The 24688-nt window shown below is 40.4% G+C and overlaps 1 protein-coding gene across 2 annotated transcripts in view; it reads left to right on the top strand.

The window, feature by feature from the left end:
* Nucleotides 1-24688, top strand: part of DCBLD1 (discoidin, CUB and LCCL domain containing 1) — a 65456-nt gene that overhangs the window by 17555 nt on the left and 23213 nt on the right. For both annotated transcript variants that reach the window (XM_047860271.1, XM_047860272.1), the window contains exons 2-5: nucleotides 4480-4692; nucleotides 20304-20438; nucleotides 22098-22149; nucleotides 24485-24557. In XM_047860271.1, the coding sequence (XP_047716227.1) occupies nucleotides 4480-4692; nucleotides 20304-20438; nucleotides 22098-22149; nucleotides 24485-24557 (473 nt within the window). The remainder of the gene's footprint in view (nucleotides 1-4479; nucleotides 4693-20303; nucleotides 20439-22097; nucleotides 22150-24484; nucleotides 24558-24688) is intronic.

Here is a 24688-nt window from a genome sequence, read left to right on the forward strand (position 1 = left end):
GGTTTTCCATCTGTTTATGACTTGCAGGAGTCAGCTTTCTCTCATTAGGGAACTGTTCATTTTAATAGGAGGGTGTCATCAAAGTATCCAAAGGAAGGTCTGATAGGGCAGCAGTTCAGATGTTTTTTAAAGATTAAGCGTAAGTATTTGTTACAAAATCAAAGAAGACAAAAATATTTTTTAAAATCCTAGAGCTATTGCTAAATCACCTGGCAATTGCAGTCTGGGATCCACCATCAGTAAAGTAGCCTTACGGAAAGTCAGTATGCATTGTGTTTCCTCATCTGTAAACTGGAACATGTATAGCCCCGCCCCCCCGCCCCGCCCCAGACATAACACCCCATGCTCCTTAGACAAATATGAGGAAGATGGGTAATGAATTTGTTACAGAAAGATTTTCAAATAAAAGTGGCCTCCTTTATTGGTTGGCATTCCATATATACTTTTTCAATGTAAATTTGTATATTTTATTTAAGCATAGTTTAAATGGGAGAAACATACAGAATAACAAAATCCAACTAGTGTAGAAAAGTATAAAGTAGAAAATGAAAGCCCCCTCATTTTCACCCTCGTCAGCCAAAATTAACTACACTGACAGATTTTTTTTCAATTTTTTTTAATGAAACTTTTTCTGAGATAACTGTAGATTATATACAATTGCAAGAAATAACACAGAGAAATGTCCTGGACCCTTTACCTAGTTACCCTCAATGATAACATCTTGCAAATCACAACCAGGAAATTGACATTGACACACAAGAAATGGAACAAAGACTGATAGATTTTTAAATAATTTTTGTTGTCTTCCCTGTCAGTGATTCTTAACTGCAGTCAGGTGATGAGTTAAACTACCAGAGTGTTAGGATGAGGTCATGGGAATATTGCTTCTCTATTGTTGATTATTTGCATGAATCTGCCTTATACAATCCATGATATGGTAGCCATTTTCTCTCCCTACCAGTTCTCTATTCTCCCCTTTGGCATATTTCTAGTGCTTTTTTCCTCCAGCTTTATTGAGATATAATTGATATATGACATTGTGTTAGTTCAAATCTACAATGTGTTGATTTGACACACTTCCATATTGCAAAATTATTACCACAGCAATGTTAGCTAACCCCTCCATCCCCTCACAAAATTACCATTTCTTTTTTTGTGGTGAGAACATTTAAGATCTACTCTCTCATCCACTTTCAAGTATGTATTACAGTATTATTATTCTATCTAGTTTTCTTAATCACACTATGGGAGGACAATAGGGTGAAAATTCCTGATGTAGTTAATACCCTGGGATAAATGTATTATATTAGTGTTTGCCACAGAAAACTCTAGAAATAGTCTCTGTCCATAGGCAGAGGTGAAATTACAACTTCTAATGACAGCTTGCTTTTTAACGAATTAGGACTCAGCAGCTCCTTTCAGGGTTTTTTTTGGTTTTTTTTTGTTTTTTTGTTTTTGGCAGAACAAAGACTCCTAGAGTTTCATTCTGATAGTTAATGGAAAAGAGAAATTTTTCCAAGGAGGCACAGATCCCCCAGGCAGAATAACGAGGGGAGTGTTGGAGACAAACCTGCTCACTTTCTGCCCCGTATCACCCGGTAAAATTAGCTTCCTCTTGGGCTTTAGAGTGAAAGTGATTGGTAAAAAGTGTAATTACAGGGTTGGATAAACGTGATACCCTGGGATTTTCCTTTGTCATGACATGTCACTTAAAATCAAGAATACAATAATGATATGAAAGTTGATTCACATATAATTACCCTTCATTTTATATTTTGTAGTTGTGTTTTCCAAAAGAGTTCGCTTTTTCTTTTCTTATTAAAGCAGAGAATTTCATAGTAATAAAAGGCATTGACATGTTTGACCAGGTGAACTCTTGGCGGCATAGAGGGGGTTAGTTATGTGTATATTTGTATGCATGATTTTTGGTACACTAGCTACCCTAGTGTTGCCCTAGCAGCATGCTCAAAATCATTGCCTCCCAAGGTGGGACATGTCATAGAAATGAGCAGTCAGGGTCTGGAGCTAGGGCACCTGTCTCCTTTAAAGGGGCAGCCACTGTGTCACTAGCCCCATAAGAATGCCTGCTGGCACGATTGCCATGTCTTTCCAGTTTTCAAGAGAAACTGTAAATTGGATTTTTAAACTGATTTTGTATGTTTATTTTTGAGAGACAGAGTGCCAGTGGGGGAGGCACAGAGAGAGAGAGAGAGAGAGAGAGAGAGTGGGGGTGGGGAGAGGGACAGAGAATCCCAAGCAGGCTCTGAGCTGACAGTAGAGAGCCGGACACAGGGCTTGAACTCCCAAACCACAAGATCATGACCTGAGCTGAACTTGAACGCTTACCCGACTAAGCCCCCCAGGCTCCCCAAAATTGGATTTTTTAAACCAAAGCCTTTACAAGCAGGCAGATAATTCAAATTTTAAGTCAAAGCCCTGTTCACTATGTGCTTCTGCACCACATGCTTCACTCTAGTATAATTTTCATTTAATTTTTAACTATTTTGTGCTCACTTCCAGAGATGTCAAGAAATAGAGCCGTCACCTCAGCCTTAACCAGACTTACAACGTCTGCCCCCAAACCTGCTCGCTTGCTCTCTCTCTCTCTCTCTCTCTCTCTCTCTCTCTCTGGGCTTCGCTTTCTATTTATATTAGCCTCAGTGTTCCAGTCATTTCTAGACTCAGAATCTCAGTGGTTTGTTGGGTTTTTTTTCTCCCTCCTCTTGTCTTTCCCACTATAAGTAGCCAAAACCCAAGTCCAGTAATTTTTTTTTCTTGTGAATATCTGTTTTTCTTTCCCTTCCCTTTCTAGCTGCCCCATTCCTAGCCTTTGTCCTGCTCCTCTGATCCAGATTCTCTTTACATCCTAATTCCTGTAGCATTGTCAAACCAGACTATCTTTTTTCCAAATACTTCTTTCATTATCTCCTTTCTCAAAAACTTGTATGGGTCTCTATCATCTTGCAGATAAATTGCACAGCTTATCCCTAGGTGCCCAGGTTTCATAGTAGTTTATCTTAGTGTCCACCTGTGTTTCTGCTGGTTTTCTCTGACCCATCGCTTGGTAAGGTTAATTCTTCTCTCCCCATCCATCTGCCTGTCCGGGGCTCTGGGAATTTTGTGGCAGTTTCTGGATTATGGGTGGATCTTCTCCTTAGACTTGTCTGCTGATAATGGGGTAGATTCTGAAGTTCTGTGCCTCCCCCTTCCCCCCCCCCCCTTTTTTTTTTTTTTACTAAGCCTCCATTATCATTTAGGCTGGGAGCCTCAGGGTCAGAGGAGAGTGGGATAAAGGAAGGCCCCAGGCCAGTCTTCCTCTAGCTCAGGAAGAGGCTAGAGGAGGAAGAAGGCTGCTCAAGTTGGCGTTTCTCTGTGGGAGACTTTGGGATGCAGAGGCCTCTCATTTTATTATTACTCTGAGAATTCCTTCTTCAGTTAATTTCTGCTTTCTCTCCCTCCAGCTAAGGGCAGAAATTCTTGCTTTTATGTGAAGCCAAACTAACCACAGGAATTTTGCAATTTGAATGCAATGTATGCTAATTTACCTTGCAACCCACCCAATTGTGCATGCACTTAGATATCTGAGTGAATGATTTAGTCATTTTCATCTCCTGGAGCAACGAGTTGGTCAATTGATGTTTTTTCCTACTCAGAAAAGTCTTAAGAAAATTTATTTTAGTGAAGTGTGATAATTCACTGAAATCGATTCTCTCCTACCTTCCTCAGCACTTTAAGTTCCAGATATGGCGCATAGCACCTAGTATTATATTAGTTGAACATGTGACCGTCTCCCGTTTTGCTCTTAGTTCTGCGAAGCTGCCCTTGCTGCTTTTTTTGTGTCTCTGACAATACCAGGTCTAGTTACGTGGCAAGCGCTCAATGCACTAGACCCTCGACAATCTCTAATGACACATCCTGGGTCTATCAGGAACCTTCACATCTGTGACTGCCATTAACTGAGATACGAATGTCAAATGGCTGCTAGCCTCCTACAGGTTTTCACTCTCCTCTCAGCCTGGGTCTCAGATTCTACCAGCAGCATGTGGAGCACATTTTCTTGTGTAGCAGTATGATGACCCTCTAAAGCGAGTCAGATTATTTTCTCCATCACAAACTATTGCGTGGCGTTGCCACAAATGGCAAATGTGTGAGTGTCGAGAGCCTACAGTGCAAGTTTCAGTGGGCAGATAAATAGATGGTTAGAAAAAGTAGTGTGATTAAACGATGTGTTTGCCAAGGGCTTTCCATTCTAGTATCGGAAACATTTTGATCAATATTCAGAAGATTAAACTGGGAAACCAGATGAAATACCCTGAAATAGTAAATAATTTCTTCTTCCTCTTTTTTTTTTTTTTTTTTTTTTAGCTTTTCTCTCTCTGCAAAGAAGGAATAAATACATGACTTGGAGATAGTACTAGACTCTCTCAATGCTCAATAAGAATTAATTTCACTTCTTTCATTCTTTTTTTTCTTTACCAGGTGATGGCTGTGGGCACATAGTGACCTATCAGGACAGCGGCACAATGACGTCTAAGAATTATCCAGGGACTTACCCCAATCACACTGTTTGTGAAAAGACTATCAGAGTACCAAAAGGGAAGAGACTGATTCTGAGGTTAGGAGATTTGGATATTGAATCCCAGACCTGTGCCTCTGACTACCTTCTCTTCACCACCAATTCCGATCAGTATGGTAAGAAAGATATCTAGGTTTCTGTGAGCATGAAATGATTTGAAACTTGAGAGGGAGGGCAAATTGTGTGTTCATTAGTATTATAGCCTGGGAAGATTAGAAGAGAAGCTTGCTTTTTGTAAATTCTTAGCGTAGCTCATATGGATACACTTGCTTTGTAAGTTGCAACAAAGACATCTAAGGAGATTTAGTGTTAGCCTTACATGTATTCCAGGAGCTTTGTTTGCATTTATATCTTGCTGGGAAGAGAATTGGAGATGTATGGGATTTGGCTAAAACATCTACAAGTCATTCATTCATGTGGCAAATATTTATTGAACAGTAATAGGGTATTCACGAACTCTGTGGGATATAGCAGTGAAAAAACAAAGTTCCTCCTTTCATGGAGCTTGCATTGCCGGGGAGGGGAGGTGGAAAATCAAATGCATCTATAATATGAGAGGTAGGGAGAAAGAAAAATAAGAATAAGAGGGGAGCCTGGGTGGCTCAGTCAATTGAGCATCCAACTCTTGGTTTTGGCTCGGGTCATGATCTCATAGTTCATGAGTTCAAGCCTGGCATCGGGCTTGGTACTTACAACACAGAGCCTGCTTGGGATGCTTGCTCTCCCTCTCTCTCTCTGCCTCTCCCCTGCTCATTCTCCATCTCTCCCTCAAATAAACTTAAAAAAAAAAATTTTTTTTAAAGAAAAATAAGAGTAAGAAAAATAAGGCATCCTAAGGTGATACAGGGCCTGTTTTTGAGTGGGTTTCTACTACTTCACAAGGGACGGTCAGGAAGATTTCTCCAGTAAGAGAACATTTGACCAGAGACCCAAGTGACTCGAGGGAATGGACCGTGCATGTCTGAGGTCAGAGTTTTCAGGGTAACGGAACAGCAAAAGCAAAGGACAGTTTTCAAAATAATCTTTTGAACTAAGCTTTTTTTGTGCTTTGTGGTGTGCGGTTAGTACATTGGAGTCTGCAGTCACTGTAACAGTGACCCTGTGATCCTGAGCCCAAGGAAACAGTGTGGATTTAGACAATTCAAAAACAAAGACAGAATCTTATGTACAGGGTCTATTGAGGTTAGAGGTTTTCTGAAATTCCCTATGCACACAACTCCAAAAATGATGCAAGTTTTGTCTACCTACTAGCTCTACAGGCAACGTCTCAAACACACACAACTTTCAATGTTGTATTTACCTTTGCACACAGATGTGTTTCCTCTCTCCTGGTCCCTCCTCCCAGCGTGGAGGCCCAGACTAGCCTGGAGACCATTCAGATATGTTTGTTTATCTAACCCCCATGGGGGGAAGAAAAATCCAAGATTTTTGTATCCCTGGGAATATTATGTCTATTTTAATGATGACTGAATTGCTCTGACCGAGTAAAGATAGTTGATTGCATACAATTGGTTGCAACTTTTTAACTCCACAGTTTGATTCAAATGGGAAAAATGAGAATTCCAGGGTTGCTTAAGGCCCCTGGGAACACTTACTGGTGACCAAATGTGTATTATTTTTTGGAAGCACTCTTCAGGGAAACCCTCATTAGCCAGGAAATTTCATTCACATTCAGAGGAGAGGGTTGAGTGTCAGAGCTCTCCTGTAAAATTCGAGGCAAAGCACTGCAGGGCCAGAATCGGCTTTTCCACACTGGCGTCTCCAGGGGAACATCTACTTTCTTGAAAGGTGAGCAGTTAATTCCACCTGCTGACAGAGCAGCAGAGTAGTCCTCTGTTGTTTTGGGGCTCTCTCAAGTCAGAGGCGAGGTGAGAAGAACTAGAAAGGGGAGCAAATCATTCCGGGGCAGGATTGGAGAGTGGAAGTGGCTTTCCCACACTGTGACTTTACTTCATCATCTCCTATGTGTATTCGCGAATATACAGAAAGGAGGAAAAGCATGGGATTAACTACATGTTAGGAGGTAGATTCCCAGGTGCTCATGGTCAGCTTCTGGGCACCGACCTCTACATTTCTAGACTCTTGAATTTTCAAGACTTAGACCCTTCACTAGGAAATGAGTAATGGCCTACAATTCACCTGTAGCAGTAAAGCCAAGTAACTAAAATTTTCTCTTTATATTTTATTATATATGGTTAGGTTTATCTTTTTTTTTTTTAATTTTTTTTAACGTTTTATTTATTTTTGAGACAGGGAGAGACAGAGCATGAACAGGGGAGGGGCAGAGAGAGGGAGACAAAGAATCTGAAACAGGCTCCAGGCTCTGAGCTGTCAGCACAGAGCCCGACGCGGGGCTCGAACTCACAGACCGCGAGATCATGACCTGAGCCGAAGTCGACTGCTTAACTGACTGAGCCACCCAGGCGCCCCTAGGTTTATCTTTTAAAAACAGAATATATGCTCATTGTGGAAATAAGCATATTCAGTGTCTGTTGTGTGCCAGGCACATGCTTGAACCTTACATAGGTTTTCTAGAACGCTTACATCCACCTTGGAGGTAAATGTTATTTTCTTACCCCCTTTCTACAAGTAGGGAAACTGAAGCACAATGAGTTGGGCTTTCTTGTTGGATTTTTGTTTTCTGTTTTTGACTAACATGCCAAAAATCACACAGCTCAGTAAGGGATGAGAGGAGGATTTATATCGATGTCTTTGTGGCTCTAAGACCTCTGTTTCCAGATGTCTGCTTCTCTGTCCCAGGACCACCCCTCAGAGAAAACCACAACAAAGTCTCAGCCCAGTATTACATCATACAGCAGTTTTGTCTAACAGGCAGGTGTAGTTAATGTTTTTGGCTAGGGATTTTTTTTAAATCTTTATTTATTTTTGAGAAAGAGAGACAGAATGTAAATGGGAGAGGAGCAGAGAGAGAGGGAGACAGAATCCGAAGCAGACTCCAGGCTCCAAGCTGTCAGCACAGAGCCCGATGCAGGGCTCGAACTCACGAACCACGAGATCATGACCTGAGCCAAAGTTGAAGGCTTAACTGACTGAGCCACCCAGGCGCCCAAATTGGCTAGGGATGTTCTTAAGATGAAACATTTAAAGATGCTCAGTATTTTTCTTCTGTGGCTACTTTAGAGATTTCCTGATCGGTCGTGCTAAGGCAAACCCAATAGACAAGGATTACAGAAATCAGCAATAAAAGAAATACCTGGAAAGAAAATTAGGATATTTCAGTCCTCTAAGAATATTTTTTTTTAATTAAATGCTCAGGGCCACATATAGAAAGTGTAGACATGCATATGCTATATGTGTTGTGTGTATGTTTGTATCTTTTGTAGTTTTGAAAAGCATTCTGAGAGGAGCCACTGACTCCTATCTATGTGCTTATAATATTGAATCCAGTGACGTGAATGTAGATCGACTCAGTGAATCAATGATTTTTTTAAAAGTGAATCAACAAGTTCAATGATAAGGAACCAGTTCACTAAGACATGTTACAGTTAGTTGGCATATTAAACACATATTTGTTTAAAAGACTATTCATATGGGAAGATGCTTATGATATACTATTAGGTAAAACATGAATATACACTAATATATCAATTGGGAAAAAAAAACTTCGCATCAACTGAGACAACATAACTTCAGGAGAATCTTTTTTTTCTTAAGTTTATTTCTTACGTTTATTATTATGTCTGAGAGAGACAGAGTGTGAGCAGGGTAGGGGCTGAGAGAGTGGGAGACATAGAATCCGAAGCAGGCTCCAGGCTCCAAGCTGTCAGCACAGAGCCTGACACGGGCCTTGAACTCACGAACCGCAAGATCATGACCTGAGGTGAAGTCAGACACTTAACCGACTGAGCCACCCAGGCACCCCAAAAACTTCTGGAGAATCTTAAAGTGACACTTTAGAAGTTTTAACTATGGGTATTGTTATATCTTCTCTCCACTTTCTATTTTTTCTTTAACAATCAGATGTTGATATGTTAATAAACAATAGATTTCTTTTGACCAAAAATACTAACTAGACCAATATTTTAACTTAGTTAAAATAGTCCCCTGGTCAGTTTTAACTTCCCTAAGGAGTGCAGGCATCTGCAAAGGAGGAGGAGGAGGAGGAGGAGGGAGGGACAAGTGCTTTGTCATCCTGTGTCCAGCTGGGGGTGTGCATTCCTGTGGGGCTGTTGCCCGGGTCCCTGGGAGAGCGGGAGGTTACTCTGCAGCCAGTGTAGCTACAGGACCTGGCATGACCATGGAGGGAGAGCCCTAGTAGTGCAGGGTCTCCAGGATCCATAACACTTGTCTGGGCTGGTGGTGATGGCACAAAGTGCCTGCTCAAGGGCAGCAGTGAAGAATGTATGTTCTGGAATACCTCTTTGAAATCCCCATATATGACAGCTCTAACAATTACATGCGTGACTGAAATAGCTGAGTAGTTTTAGTTTATCCAACTCAGTTTTTTTCATTAACCAATGAATTGTTAAAACCCATGCCAAGAGATTTTAAGGCTCAACACTATCAGAATTTTGAATGTGGAGTTAATGTTTTGAAAAAGAATAATGTTTTCTGGCATTAGTGTTAGTAAGCTTTGCCAAGAATGGAAGTACTTGGAATGCCGATTGCATTAACAATTGTGAGTATGCTGAAGTTCTGTGCTTTTAATCATGATGCAGTTCATTTTTAATATGCCAATTTTGTTTTAAATGTTTGGTTCATATACTTTGGGCACTTTTGTAATCCACACTCATGGTAGTAAAATGCATTGTAAACAAGTGTAAACCACACCAACTATCACAGTAATCAGGCAAAACATGCTCTTGATCTCATTGCTTTTAAAAGGCCTAATAGAGACAAGGTGGGATTATTCTTCTTCTGTTTGTCACATATTATAATTATAGTTGATATTTCAGGTTCAATATCAGAAGAATTCCATATGTATTTATCACTGAGTTAAGACACTGATTATTCCTTTCAAAATACCCTTGAAACAGCCAGGATGCAGCAAAATTGACAAAGTAAAGGTATATCAACCTTTTTTTGGGAAAACAAATTTTAAGGGCAAGATAAGTTTTTAAAGATATCTTTATTTTTTTAATTTTTATTTTTTTAAAGATATCTTTAAATACAAGTTTTGCTTTTAAACTTACAAAACATTTGGATCTAAAATATATATACACTGACTTTCAAGATCATGTGTGCTAATATCCTGACCACGCCCCCACCCCCCCACCCCCCAAAAAAGTAACAAGTATAGTTTGCTTAGTAGAGGTTGTTTTCACTCTAGCTGTGGAAATTCTGGGTTTCTGTTCAAGAGACCAAAGAAACTGAGACTACCTTCCAAAGAAACACGAACGTCTCATGAACATCTCTTTTCTGTTCCAGGATTCAGCTAGGGTCACAAAGCATTCAGTTATCATGACTCCTCCATCTGCTTTAATCTGGGAAAGTTCCTCAGTCTTTGTCCCTTGTCCAGTTTTGAAGAGTTCCAGCTATTTATTCTGTAGAATGTTGATTTGGGTTGGTTTGTTGTTCCTTCATGATTAAAGTCAGATTATGCATTTTTGGCAAATATTATACCTTTTTAAAGTGATCTTTGAGGGGCACCTGGGTGGCTCATTCGGTATGAGTGCCCAACTTCAGCTCAGGTCAGGATCTCCCAGTTGGAGAATTCGAGCCCCGCATCGCGTGGGGTCTGCTTCAGAATCTGTCTTCCTCTCTCCCTGCCCTTCCCTCACTCGCTCTCTCAAAAATAAATAAACATTTTTAAAAAACTGAAATAAAATGATCTTTGAAAGGCCTGTTTGCAAAAACTTCCAGCATTAGAAATTGTGAGGTCATGTGTTCCCCCCCTCCCCAGGAATGCAAACTAAGACTGCATTGTTTTCTTTGTTTCTTTTCACAGCTCTTTGTCAGGTGGGCTCTTTTTGGCATTCAAGACTGCATTCATTTAAGTATTTCTAGTGTCTTCCCAAAACAATTCGATTCCTTGTTGTTCAAAGAGGTCAGTGTACTAGGAGACTTTGAAAAACACAAATCTAAGGTGGCACCTTTTCAGAGGAAACTCATCTTATATTTGGGCACATAAGACCACAGAACCTTCACTGAGGTAGCCAACACTACTCTAGGGTTGAACAGGTTCACTTTTAAGCCTGGATTTGAAGATTAAAACAGAGAGTCTATTTAAATAATATATCTTAAAATTTAGAATTGTTTCATAGTACAGTTCAGAGTGCTGCTTTGGTACTGATTCTCCATCTCTGGCCTTTTATATTCACAATGTAAAAAATTAATAGAGGTTAATTATATAAAACATTAAAATATCTTGAACTTTGGGAAAACGTAGATGCTGCTTCAGATACTGTGTTATGCCAAAATACCTACATTTAAAGTATGAAATATCTAACTTTTATTTATGACACTAAAGAGGGAGGGCTGTGAATGCATACTAAAGGTCATTATTCTCAACTTTAAAACTCTATGACTCATCCGATGGCTAAGTTCCATTTCCCGTCTTGCTGACCAGAAAGGACCTGGAGATTTGAATTCACTCAAGAGTTTTGTTTCTGCTGCCACTGCCCTCAGGGACCCCAGAGGAATTGTCATTTCTGTTTTCCTGATGTTTCAGGAAGATTGACTGGGTCCCAGTTTCCCTTGAAACTTGGCCTTCCCTGGATGTGTGAAGTTTAGGGTTGTTCCTGGACAATGGACTTGCTGGAAGAATCTGGGTGGAAACCAGATAGTGGCTCCTCAGGATCTCAAATGACCTTGCTCTGATGGAATCTCATAGGCTGCCCCACCCGGGTCACTGTGGATCAATAAAACCAGGCTGGCCTTCAGCATTGATTGAGATTAAGGCTGTCATTTCTGCCTAGATTTCTCACTTGTGCTGAAGAGTGTGGACTCTGGAATTAGACTGCCTGCCTTCACATTCCTGCCATACTGCTTATTTTTTAATTGCTTAACCTTGAGCAAGTTATGTAGTCTTTCTCTGTCTCTATCCCCCATGTTTAAAATGGGCAAAACAGTACTATCTAGCTGTATATGGGTAATCGAGGCACATATGTATAACTTAAATGAATGAGGCCTGGCACACAGGAAGCACTCAGCACGTGTGAGCCATCATCCTCATCGCTCCCACCGGTCCACCCTCAGCACCCTGAATACTCCCCTTCCACCCAGTAGAGGCTGAGCTGCCGCACCCTACCCTCCTGGTGCATTCCTGGTCAAATCATTTTGCCCAAAGCATTCCAGTTCCCCAAGCCGGAAACAGCTCCCTCTACAGATTTTCTCCATCCAGCCTTGTGAGATGAACCAAGAACACATATTCTGCAAGCCCACAGTTGGTTGTGTTTCTGTTTGGCTTTTTTATTCTCACTGTCAGGCTACATCTTTGTATCTGTTTCTTGTGGAAAGAGCCTTCCCATGTTTCCCTCTCTCCTTTCACCAGCCTCTCTTCCCTCCAGGCTAGCCAAGGCTATCTTGTTGAATAGAATTATAATTTCTTTCTGTCCGTATTTTGAAAGTTATTAATTGTATCCCCCTGGTTACAGAAACTTGTGAGGGTGGCATTCAAGGCTCACTCACTCTCTTCCCCACCTTCATTTCCAGCTCATTTCTGGGTCTCCCCATGTCTGTGTCTTTTCCACATCACATTGTACACATCACATTGTACAACTTTATGCCATTGTACATTTGTTGACGGTGTTTCTACTATGGGTCTCCTTTCCTTCCCCTGTGTTTCCCACCCCTTCTAACACACACATACACACATGCGCATGCATACGAACTAAATCCAATGCAATTTACCCTACAGCCTTCTCTGATGTCCAATAGCCCCGCTTACTCTCTCTGAGGCTTGTGTTGATTTTCTAAGCCTTTACTAGAGCACGAATCTCAGATTGAGATCATTATGTTAGCTTCTTTACACAAGGTACAGGGTTCCTTGAGCAAGAAATTGCATTTTATTCTTTTTTTTTTTTTTTTCAGTAGCCCTGATACTTAGCATAGTCTTGGAATTGCCGATGCTTATTGAACATTTAATGAATCTGACTGCATGTAGCTTGGTTTTGGCAAACATATATTTAAAAATCTGGATTTTTACAAAAGCTCTGCAAATATCCCCTCTGCATTTTCAAAAAGACTTGATTAACATAAAATTTTAGGACTCTGCTTATTATATAGAAACGACCATAAAGTACTGTAGAAGGTGCTTACACGTGAGCATTCAGTTATATGCTGTACCCTGGGCTTAGTTCTTTAGAGTCACTATCCCCTTTCACTGTCATGATGGCCCTAAGGACAGGGCCTATTATTAACATCCACAGTTAAGAAAACTGAAGCTCAAAGACCTCAAGTAACTCCCTTATCACTCTACTAGATCTGGGTGGGATTCAAGTCTGGGCATCTGATTACAGAGACTCCACTCTTAAACCCTGTAGTGTCCCAATTCTGCATGACAAAAACCATCTGATCCAGTGGTTTGTGTAGAAGAAAACCTTTTGTCATTTGCTGGAAGAGATGGAAGCTTCTCCAGGCCTCCCCATAGAGGTATCCTGAGGAGAAGTTCTGAGAAATCACTCACATACAGAGTACCAGTATAAAGTTAAGGTTTAAACGAAAATGCTTCCTAGTCAGCATGCTTAAGGAGGCATTGTGGTTAGAGGTAGAAAGAAACCAGCTTACCACAGGAGCCTCACGGTAAATTCGTTAAATCAGTTGTGGTCTGCTAAATGATTTGCGATATAGAAAAACTCGGAACCCCAAGAATTGTTCTCTTACATTTCCGGCACTTCCACCTCCACTCCCAATATTTTTTTTAACCGTTGTCCGTGATCTAGAAGTACAGTGATGGGAAGCCAACTGGTAATATTTATATTACACTAGGAACAAGAGAAAAGGGAAAAGTGGGAAATGATACTAAGTGTTTTCATTCCTAACTGCAACACAACTTCTATGATAATTTTTAGAAAGATACACATCTGGCATACTGCATTATACCCTGTCTGTTGATTTTTTAAAAATCCTAAATAGGGAGAAAGCACAAGATTAGTAACTTCTATTTTATAAATGGTTTATGTCTCCCAGCCATATTATGAAGCATGCAAAACTCTTACAACTTTTAAAAATAAAACAAAAGCCTTCGAAGAAATTTCTAGCTTGTGCAAAGTTGTTTTGGGCCTCAGAAGTCTATTTTGTTCTGATTGGGTCTGCGTTTTGGACATTCTTGAGAAAGACTACTTTTTGTTTATTTGTTTTTTTATTTTGTTTTGTCTTTTATGCCATGATAGAATTCAAAAAGAAACTTATTAAGAAAGGTTATATTGAGGTACCTTCCACGCAAGGTACCTCATTGACATAACTGTAAGCCTCAGAGAGAAAAAGCTATGGGCCTCCTCCTCCTCCTTTTCCCCAGATCCTTCTTCCCTGGAGACACTGTGATGAGTTTCTGTAACTGCCATCTTTTGTTGGGAGAGAGGGAATGGCCTAGGTGGGTTGTGAGCCCTGGTGTTCCAGCATCTCTTGACCTGCGTCTCATAGCCCCAAGGAAAGCTGCACCTTTGTCTTGGAATCTGCCTGGTTCATTTATCATCTGTCACTGATTTTTGTCTGGGAACCAGAGACCAAAACTCTCCAGGGATACGTATCCACTTACATTCTTACGTGACTATGGTTTTAATAGCATAGTCCAGGAATATCCTTTTTTATGCTAATTTCTCTCCTTTTCAAAGAAAATGGCCCTGAAAATTCTGTAATTTTGTACGATGACCCTACTGCAATTGGCAGGCGAGGACAACCGTGCCATCTGACTGCACTGAAAAAGCAAACGGAAAACAGTCGCAAGTGTGAAGGCGTCTGCAGCTTCAGCATTTCTAGAGATTGCTTTATCAGCACGGCTCCAAGCACAAATCCGGGCCGCTCCAGCTACCACCTTCCTGGCAGCCAGCAGCGTGTGATGTGGCTGGCTCCTCCCGTGACACTCCCTTGGAAGGGTCACTTCGACTCATCGGCATGTTCTTATCTGTCATGAGAAATTAAATGTGTGTTTCAGAGGGTGTTCATCAGGTTAATGAAAGTTTTCAGGAGGTTGTTTTGTTGTTGCTTAATTTGATTTATGACAGAGCTCTCAGGAGTTAGGTTTCTCTTTGGTCTCTGTTTTTGTATGGTTATGGGTGGGCAGGAGTCTTTTTTTTTTTTTTTTTTTAATGGCATACCCACCATTTTTAAAACACACCCTTTCACAGAGGAAACAAAAGCTTAGTTTCATCAGTTTCAAAGTGAAAAGCATATGCCCACCCAAAATGGCTTGGAGCAGTTATCAACCACACTATTATTGCCTTGTAATGTAGAGTCCCAGACAGTCCTCAGAGAATGTAGCAGTAGCATAAATTGTAGTACAGAACAGATTGTCAGATTGCCAGACAAGCAAGAGGATTCTGGGCTTGGCTCGGGGCAGTTTATTCTTCCTTGTAGGACAGTTTTCTTTTATTCACACGAGGAAAGATAAAGGGTTTCCCTCTCAGCTGCTCATGGAACAGTAGCTCCAGACAAGGGATGTGTTGAGAGGAACTGGCCTACTGTGCTCAATGAAGGCAGCTCCTACGGTTCCTGGCCTTTTATCCTTTTGTCCAAGGAATCAGCCCATTGTCTGCCAGGTCTTGGTCTCCTGTCTGGTGCCAGATGCCACGGTGCTATTCTGTTTGGTGTCACTGATAGCCCTTCCCACCATCCAGGGCTACCAATTCGGTTTCACAAAAGGGAGAGGTGTTTATCTTTCCTGATTTGTCTGCCTACTTGATGAACTAACTGCTTTTCTGCTGTGCCCCAGTCTGGCGGGAACTGGGGATGGTGAAGTAAGAAATCTGCTTCGCCGACAAGGTCAGAGGTGAGGGAGAGTGGGAGCTACCAAGTCCAAGGGCTGCAAAGCACACAGCACCGCCGCTTGTGAAGCAAACGCCCGTGCAGAACTGTGAGTCCTATGTGGAGGTCTGCTCATGTTCTTAAGACCCCCTCAAGAAAGACTAGTTCAGTCTGTGAACTGAGACAGGTTTACCAGTCCAGGAACACTGCCCAGGACAGAGACCGTAACCATGGACAGAGTCACCACGCTTTCATTGGAATTGTCTTTGTGAATGTCTAAGTATAGGCGTAGACCCTTTTTAAAAGTCGGGATGGAGACTACTAACAGTGACATATATTGTCTGGCCAGCTGAGGGTGGAGACAGGCTTTTTCGTAAGAAAAGGTATAATCCTCCACAGAGTTTGGCTGAGAACTGAAAACATTGCTTGGCACAAACTGGTAGGACCCTTCAGTGCTTTCCCATTATTTTTCCCTCTCACAGCCAGTCACATTTTTTCTGTTTTCATCTCTTTCCCCTTTTAACTCTAGGAATGCAGTTGTTAACTTTCATTCTGTGGAAGGGAATCTATCTGTCAGGACTTCAGACAGAAAATAATGTGGATGTTTTGCCATAGGCAGTACCACCGTCAGCATTCCACTTCCAGCCTCCACGCGGGACTGAAGCTGCCTTCTGCTGTTGTGAGGGTTGTGCTGTGATGAACCCATCAAAATAACTTCTAATGCTGCGTTGATAGAGGGAGGGTCCATTCCATCCCCTGTAGGGCTTAGTTGCATTTTTGCAATCCGTTCATAAGAAGAGGAGAAGGTCTGGAGCCTGGGGGGCACAGGTGATTAAAGGAATGTATGTGTTTACATTTTATCTTTGAACTTCTCCCAACTCACATTCCTATCATGACTTTGGGAGGATACAACCGAATTAGAGTTTTACTGTATTTATGTGGTTTTTTGGTGTAGGAAATGATATACATTGCCCGACAACTTAGCATGATGATATACGTTCTTATCTCTTCTCTGTAAAATATATGCAGTGTTGCAACCGTTACTTTCAACTGTTCCATAAAAATCTGAAAAAAAAAAATCCAGTTGTTGAGGCAAGAGAAAGGACATCCTGCCATTTGCAACTACATGGATGGACCAGGAGCACATTATGCTAAGTGGGATAAATCAGACAGAGAAAGACAAGTACTATAAGATATTGCTTATACATGGAATCTAAAAAAGCCAAGCTCATAAAAACAGAGTAAAATGGCATGGGTACCAGGAGATGGGGATGGGGTGGGGTGGATAAGCCAGATGTTATTTATAGGTACAAGCTTGTAACAAGTAGTAAATAAACCCTAATCTAATTCACAGTATAGTGAATATAGGCAACAGTATTGAATTAAAGTTGACCCTTGAGCAATGCAGGTTTGAATTATGCAGATCACTTACATATGAGTTGTTTTTTTAATACGGTACTGTAAATGTGTTTTCATGATTTTCTTAATACTTTCTTTTCTTTAGCTTTATTATAAAATATAGTATGTAATACATATAAAATATGTGTTCATTGGCTCTTTATATTATTGGTAAGGCTTCTGATCAACAGTAGGCTATTAGTATGAAAATTAAAAAAAATAGGCTATTAGTAGTCAACTTTTTGGAGACTCAAAAGGTACACACAGGTTTTCAGCTGCACAGGGGTTGGCGCCCCTAACCACCACATTGTTCAAGGGTCCACTGTATAATCAGCAAACTTTCTAAGGGACTAATAATTCCAGTTATGTAACATGATGGAAGTGCTAATTATCTTTCCAGTGACAATCACATTAAAGTACATAAATATATCAAATTAATACATAGTATACTTTAGATTTACAGTGTTATATATCAAATATATTTCAACTAAAAAGAATTCAAACAAATTCTCATTGATGATCAATTTAGACTTGCTTACCTCACTGTTTTTATTAGGACTTATTGGAATGCTATAGAAATTTGAGAGATCAATATTATCACCATTTGGAGAGGAGGATATACATTCTTATTTCATATTGGAAAAGATAAGTTTGGTTAGAAAAATATTCTCATTTATGAGTAGCAAGAAGTTACTAGTTATTTCATTTTTATTAGATTTGCAAAGCAAGTCTCTTCACTCATCTGCACAAAAAAGGAATTTCAAGTATATGTGAACTAAGAATGAGTTGCAAAAGTGAAGTACAGTAACCTGACTCACTTTAATTTTGAAAAAATGTTCATCCTTCAACTTTATTATACAAAAATGGATTTAGTGTAAATTGCTTATCTACCATGCTGTGAGCACTATTAAAGTTCATAAACATCTATATATTTATTACACGAATGATTTTGTTTCCTCCCTTGCTTTTCCACATTTCTTTTCCTGACCTTTTCATGATAATTTTTTTTTTCAACGTTTATTTATTTTTGGGACAGAGAGAGACAGAGCATGAACGGGGGAGGGGCAGAGAGAGAGGGAGACAGAGAATCGGAAACAGGCTCCAGGCTCTGAGCCATCAGCCCAGAGCCTGACGCGGGGCTCAAACTCCCGGACCGCGACATCGTGACCTGGCTGAGGTCGGACGCTTAACCGACTGTGCCACCCAGGCGCCCCTTCATGATATTTTAAAATGCCAGGATTAGGAGTGCCTGGGTGGCTCAGACAGTTAAGCCCCAGACTTTGGCTCAGGTCATGAACTCATGGTTCAGGGGCTCGAACCCTGTGTCAGACTCTGTGCTGACAGCTCAGAGCCTGGAGCCTGCTTGGGATTCTGTTTCTCCCTCTCTCTCTCTGCCCCTCCCCTGCTCACACTCGCTCTCGTGCATTTTCTCTCTCTCTCTCTCTCTCTCTCTCTCTCTCTCTCTCTCAAAAATAAAGATTAAAAAATATTTGTAATGCCAGGATTAAATCTTTTATGCATCTTTATAATCAGTTGTGGCTTTTAAAAACTGTTGCAAATAAAAGAACATTTAGGGGGCGCCTGGGTGGCTCAGTTGGTTGGGCAGCTGATTTCGGCTCAGGTCATGATCTCACAGCTCGTGAGTTCAAGCCCCGCGTCGGGCTCTGGGCTGACAGCTCAGAGCCTGGAGCCTGCTTCAGATTCTGTGTCTCCCTCTCTCTCTACTCCTCCCACGCTCACACTCTGTCTCTCTTTCTCTCAAAAATAAATAAACATTAAAAAAATAAAAAAAAATAAAAGAACATTTAGCTTCATTTCAATTCTAACAATATTTGGAAGGCCACCACGTGCCAGGTATTGTACAAGCTGCTGGATAGAAAAAGTGATGGGTAGAAAAGTTTCTAACTCCATGGGACGTAGTCTAAAAGGAAAACAAGCATTGTTTATTTGTTTTAATAGATTTATTTATTTAACTACTCACTACTAACTATGAAGTACTTCTATAGCCCTCATGCGAGGTACTGTTCTAAGCAGTTTGCTAGTATTAACTCATGTAAGTAATTATATATGATGATTGTCTCTAAGTAATCTTTTTCTATTTGGATTTCACTCTCATTCAATAATAGGGAATAACAGAGATTCGAGGCACAAAGGTAAACACATAGCATTTCTCTTTTATTCTGTTACATCTTCTGAAGCTGAAACCTGGAAGGACAGTGGAGAAATCTGGTCCCTTATGGCAGGAGAGGAGTACCTAGTTGGGTTCATGATCCTCTCCTGGACCTTTTTCTTTCCTTCCTCCTCCTTCCTTACCTGATGTTGGCACTGCTATCTCTTGCCTATTACCTGATGTTGCTGTCGACTCTTCCCATCCTGTTTTATTTGGTTAATGAAGAATACCTGTTGTCAAAATTGGCTTTTGCTAATCCCTATTTTCTTAGGATTATTATGTCTTGCATACGTGACTTAAAATTTTTTTATGTTTATTTATTTTTGAGACCGAGAGAGACAGAGCATGAGTGGGGGAGGGGCAGAGAGAGAGGGAGACACAGAATATGAAGCAGGCTCCGGGCTCCAGGCTCCAAGCTGTCAGCACAGAGCCCGATGCAGGGCTCGAACCCACGAACTGTGAGATCATGACCTGAGCTGAAGTTGGTCGTTTCACTGACTCTGCCACTCAGGTGCCCCAACATACATGACTTTTAAGATGACCGTTTACAAGCTAAACTTGAACTTGAGTAGCCTTAGGAAGATCTGTTTTTCTTGTTCAGTTCAAAATCTAATTTTGTCCTTTGAGAGTTCATTGAGCTTCCTATTGCTTTTCAAGCAACTCAATCTAGAAAACAGTGTGTTATTTTCTAATTGCATAACTTATACTATGGTATTTCAAAAGCCTTTAGAGATTCCTCTGCCTTTTTATAAACTTCATTTTGCAAATCAAAATAAATTATATGGGTTAACCAGAAGATACTGTAAGAGAGAGATAAATGTATAAATTGCATGAAAACAAGATTGTTACCACGCATTGGCAGTCTTTTAGTTCTGGAACCTTCTTTTAGTTCTGGAACCTCCTTGGAAAAAAATTTGTGAGTTTCTTTGAGCAAATTTAGGAGGTCCCTAGAATATCACTTTTATGATAACATTTTCTTCACTACCTAATGTGTTTAACCTTTGTTAGTCATCTTTTACAAAAACTAGAACCTATCTCTTGGGTTGTTCACAATTAACTGGGTCTAGCCTATTCCTTATCTGGAGTTAGCCACTTCCCCCCTTGGCTTGTCAGTACAATCAAGTCCACATTCAGGCACTAATCAGCAGTTCCACTATTAAGCAAAACTTCAGTTGGGTAAAGATTACCATCTTATATATGTGTTGTCTGCTAAATTTCACCTTTAAGGAAAGAAATATGCCCATTCTTTGTGCTGGCCTAAATTTTGAATGTGCCAAAAGTGTGCTTTGTTTTTAGGACCATATTGTGGAAGTATGCCTGTTCCCAAAGAACTTCTACTGAACACAAATGAAGTCACTGTTCGCTTTGAGAGTGGATCCCACATTTCCGGGCGGGGATTTTTGTTGACCTATGCCAGCAGCGACCATCCAGGTATAGCAAAAGAATCAACACAAATCTGTAAACGTGTGTCTGTCTATGAATTCCTCTTGCTACTTATAACCGTCTCTGGATAGAATTGTGACCTCAGGTACCGAGTATGTGTAGGAAGAGAAGAATGTTATGTCCTTGTAAGCAGTTAGATCTGAACTCAGAATACTTGTATCAAGCTTGTTAGATTGATCAGCTGACCTATATGAGAAAGGGTTGATCTCGTTTTCCTAGAAACCTTGGATGGTACATTTTCAGGTCTATTTTAAGGTCTGGCTGCTAAGGTCTGCCTATTCTCTGGAGCCCTCCACCAACCCTTCTTCAACGTTTATTTATTTTTGGGACAGAGAGAAACAGAGCATGAACGGGGGAGGGGCAGAGAGAGAGGGAGACACAGAATCGGAAACAGGCTCCAGGCTCTGAGCCATCAGCCCAGAGCCTGACGCGGGGCTCGAACTCACGGACCGCGAGATCGTGACCTGGCTGAAGTCGGACGCTTAACCGACTGCGCCACCCAGGCGCCCCCACCAACCCTTCTTAGCTTAGGGGACAAACTATTTAACCAGCGGCACCTCTGCCCTCCGCCCCACCCTCATTCACATATACCAGTGCACCAGCATAGAAGAGGCATGTGAGTGTGAGTCACATGTGGAGTCACTGTCACAGTGTGCCTTATCCATGGAGCTGATACTTGAGCAGGAGAGAAGGGAGCATGAATACTGACAAGGGAGGAAAGCATGGCCTCCTGTCCAGGCCTCTCGTGCCCCGGAGTGATGACTGCGCAGTGCACTCCACATCGGCCCAGGGTCACAGACGTGCCCAGAGTTTCTGCGCTCAGTCCCGTCTGGCCAGAAATGCTCTGGGAAGGGGGTGCACCATTCATTTCCCTCTCAGCCAATCAAATCTGGTCAATCCCAGCATGGCTAGTGTTCACCATATGTTGCTCCCTAAGAACTATTGAAAATATTAAGGAAAGAAAGAACTATTGCAGCAAGTGTGGAATATTGTGGAAAGTATACTAGGTTGAACTAAATGCATCAAAATCCACAGTACCTTAACATCTCTGTTGCTGAGTGTCCATTCAGTTCTATACTCCAAAAGAAAAGAACATCCTTTTTTTAAGTCCTTGGTCCTGACTGATCAAAGTGAAAAGGTTGTATTCTCAGTAAACATGCGGTTCCATGGTCACTCAGATGCCACTCGCTAAATTGCTAAATTAAAATGTTCCCGAATCTTCTCTGTGAACTAAGTCAGGCTTTGGAAATTGCTTTCCTCCTGCCAAGAGAGGTTATGCACATGATCTTTGTAGGCATTTGGTAGACAGTAATGAGTCAATGTTGGTTTTTCTGTTTGAAATAGTTTCTGTTATCATCCATTGGGCAGTTGCTGAAAAACCATCGTTGGTGGTAGAAAAGCGAAACGGAGGAGACCGATTAAATCCTGAAGATAGTGTTCTCAGTGTTGATTTATTTTTAAATGGAAAAAATTCAGATAATAACTAGATAGTGGATAAACACTTTTTAAAAGTTCTTTTTTATTTAAAATTATTAAATTCTTTTATTTAAAATTCTTTCAAGTTCTTTATTATTTTTTTTTTTTTTTAGCATGAGTGTCCTAACTTCCATTCAGGCTCCTAATTGCAATTACCTTTATTTACGACAGATTTAATAACATGTTTGGAACGAGCTAACCATTATTTGAAGCCAGAATACAGGTAAGTACAGTGTCCTAGCTGTGCTGCAGTCATATGTTGCTGAACATTTTGTTTTCCTTCACGTTAAACCAGATAAAGTACCTTATTTGTATTTAATTTTTTTACAGCATTTATGTTCCTTTTTTTAAAAATTTATTTATTTTGAGAGAGAAAGAGAGAGAGCACATGCAAGTGAGCAGAGTAGGGGCAGAGAGAGAGGGAGAGAGAGAATACCAAGTAGACTCCACACTGTCAGTGCAGACCACAGCACGGGGCTCAGTCTCACAAATTGTTAGATCATGACCTGAGCTGAAGTCAGGAGTCCCATGCTGAACCTACTGAGGCACCCAAGCACCCATACAGTGTTAATATTCTAACTAATGAGGAATACTTGAAATGATTTCTTATATGGCAGAGATCAGCAGACCTTTTGTCCAGGGCCAGATAGTAAATATTTTAGATTGTGCAGGTCGTCCAGTCTCTTTTGCATCCATTTATAGTTTCTGTTGTTGCTGTAATGCAAAAGCAGTCATAGACAATATGTAAACAAATGTGTAAATAAAACTTTATTTACAAAAAGAAGCAGCAGCAGAGATTTGGCCCATGAGCCACAGTTTGCTGACTCCTGAGCTCTACTTTGATACCAATGAGCATAATGGAGCCCAGAGTGTGTATTTTTTTTAACCCGGCCAGCATTTGCAAGTGACTTTTAGAATTTCTTCACTTTCAGAGGGAGCTGATCTTGTCTTTCCCACGGAGGAGAAACCTACTGAGAATAGGAGATGAAATATTTGATCCCAGCTTTACTTTAACTGGAAAATTACTCTATCTCTTTGATGTACCTTTCCTCATCTATATAATAAGAGTCTAGAGCAGGATTTCTCAGCCTTGGCACTATGGTGTTTTGGGTTAGACGATTCTTTGTTGTGGAGAGCTGTTCTGTGCATTGTTGGATATTTACCAGTATCCCTGGCCTCTACCCTGTCCGTTCCAGTTGTGATAACAAAAATGTTTCTAGACATTGCCAGATGTCTTCCAGGGTGGGCAAAATTCACTCCCTGTTGAGAACCAGTGTTCTAGAGAGGATTGTCAACAACACTAACTCCAGCTATAACTCCTTTGAGTGCTTTGTTAATGCCAGTCATAGCTCCCTGGTCTTTGCGTATATAACTCATGCGAGGTAGGTTCTGTTAGATCCTGCAAATAGAGGCACAAACCAGTGAAGTAGCTTGCCCAGGGAGGCCCAAGGGTCTATGGTCCTGACCATCTTAGACATTCTAATAAATAAAATTATTTTATATGCAGAATCAGTTCTCTATTATTAAGTCTAGTGGAGAAACACAAATGAAAATGATCATTAATTTAAATAATTAGAAAACAAAATTGAAAATAACCAGTAATTAATTACAGCTGCCCTGTAAGGTTGCCATTCATTCAATATAAACACATGCCAACATTCTCTGAGATCTTTCCAGCTGTACCTATAGAGTCCCAGTGGTGAGAGGGCCTGTAGGCATCAATGTTCATTTCCTGTCCTACAGAAAAGAATACATTCAGGCCTACGGAGTGATGTTATGGTGCCAGATCATCTAGGCTGTAACTCAGTTGTTTTGTAGTATTTAAAGATGAGGTACGGTGATATACACGTCCACACTCCCTCACCTATAATAGTGAAATGTAGAAAGCTTTGAAAGTCAAAAGGTTTTTGTAACTCATTTGGTGGCAATACCTGATTAGTGTGACCTTAAATTCATTTGACAGCAAAACTGAATTAACGAGTCTATTCAGCTTTGTGTTGGACTTAATATGACTATTCATGTATTTGATACAGAGATATTAATGTTTTTGATTAATGTATGCAGCCATAAGATGAATCTAATGTGTAACCTGACTACGCTGACAACGCTATATTATATAATTGAAATTTGCTGAGAGTAGAACTTAAATGTTCTCACCAAAAATATACGTATTACATATATTTTAAATGTTTATATATTTAGATATTACAATATGCGAGGTGATGGATATGCTAATTTACTAGTTGGGGAACATAAATCATCACGATATACACTTGAAATGCCTTACAGTTTCTTAATTATACCACAATGAATTACTTCCAATTGCAAAAGTAATCTGTAACTAATGTAGACCGTCACTGTCCAATACTAGCCATGTGTGAATATTAAGTACTTAGGCTGTGGCTAGTCCAAATTTAGATGTGCTATCAGTATCAAATAAACAGCATAATTCCCTCTTGCATGTTCTATAGAGGAGAAATATATGTTTAAGTGTAATTTATACTTTTTAGTTTAATTATAATTCAATAAAATACAAATTCTTTATTTTATTTTTCCAGTAAATTCTGCCCGGCTGGTTGTAGAGACATAGCAGGAGACATTTCTGGGAATCTGGTGGATGGATACAGAGATGTAAGTACCTGAGAGTAATTATAGGGCATGGTGGAAGTTAAAAAGTACTTATTGCTCTGCCTAAATGCATCCTGAAGTAAAGTCAAATAAGATCTCAAACCCCATAGATAAATGTGCAAGTTTCTATTTTC

Source organism: Prionailurus viverrinus, chromosome B2, assembly GCF_022837055.1.
Source record: "Prionailurus viverrinus isolate Anna chromosome B2, UM_Priviv_1.0, whole genome shotgun sequence".
Taxonomy (NCBI): Eukaryota; Metazoa; Chordata; class Mammalia; order Carnivora; family Felidae; genus Prionailurus; species Prionailurus viverrinus.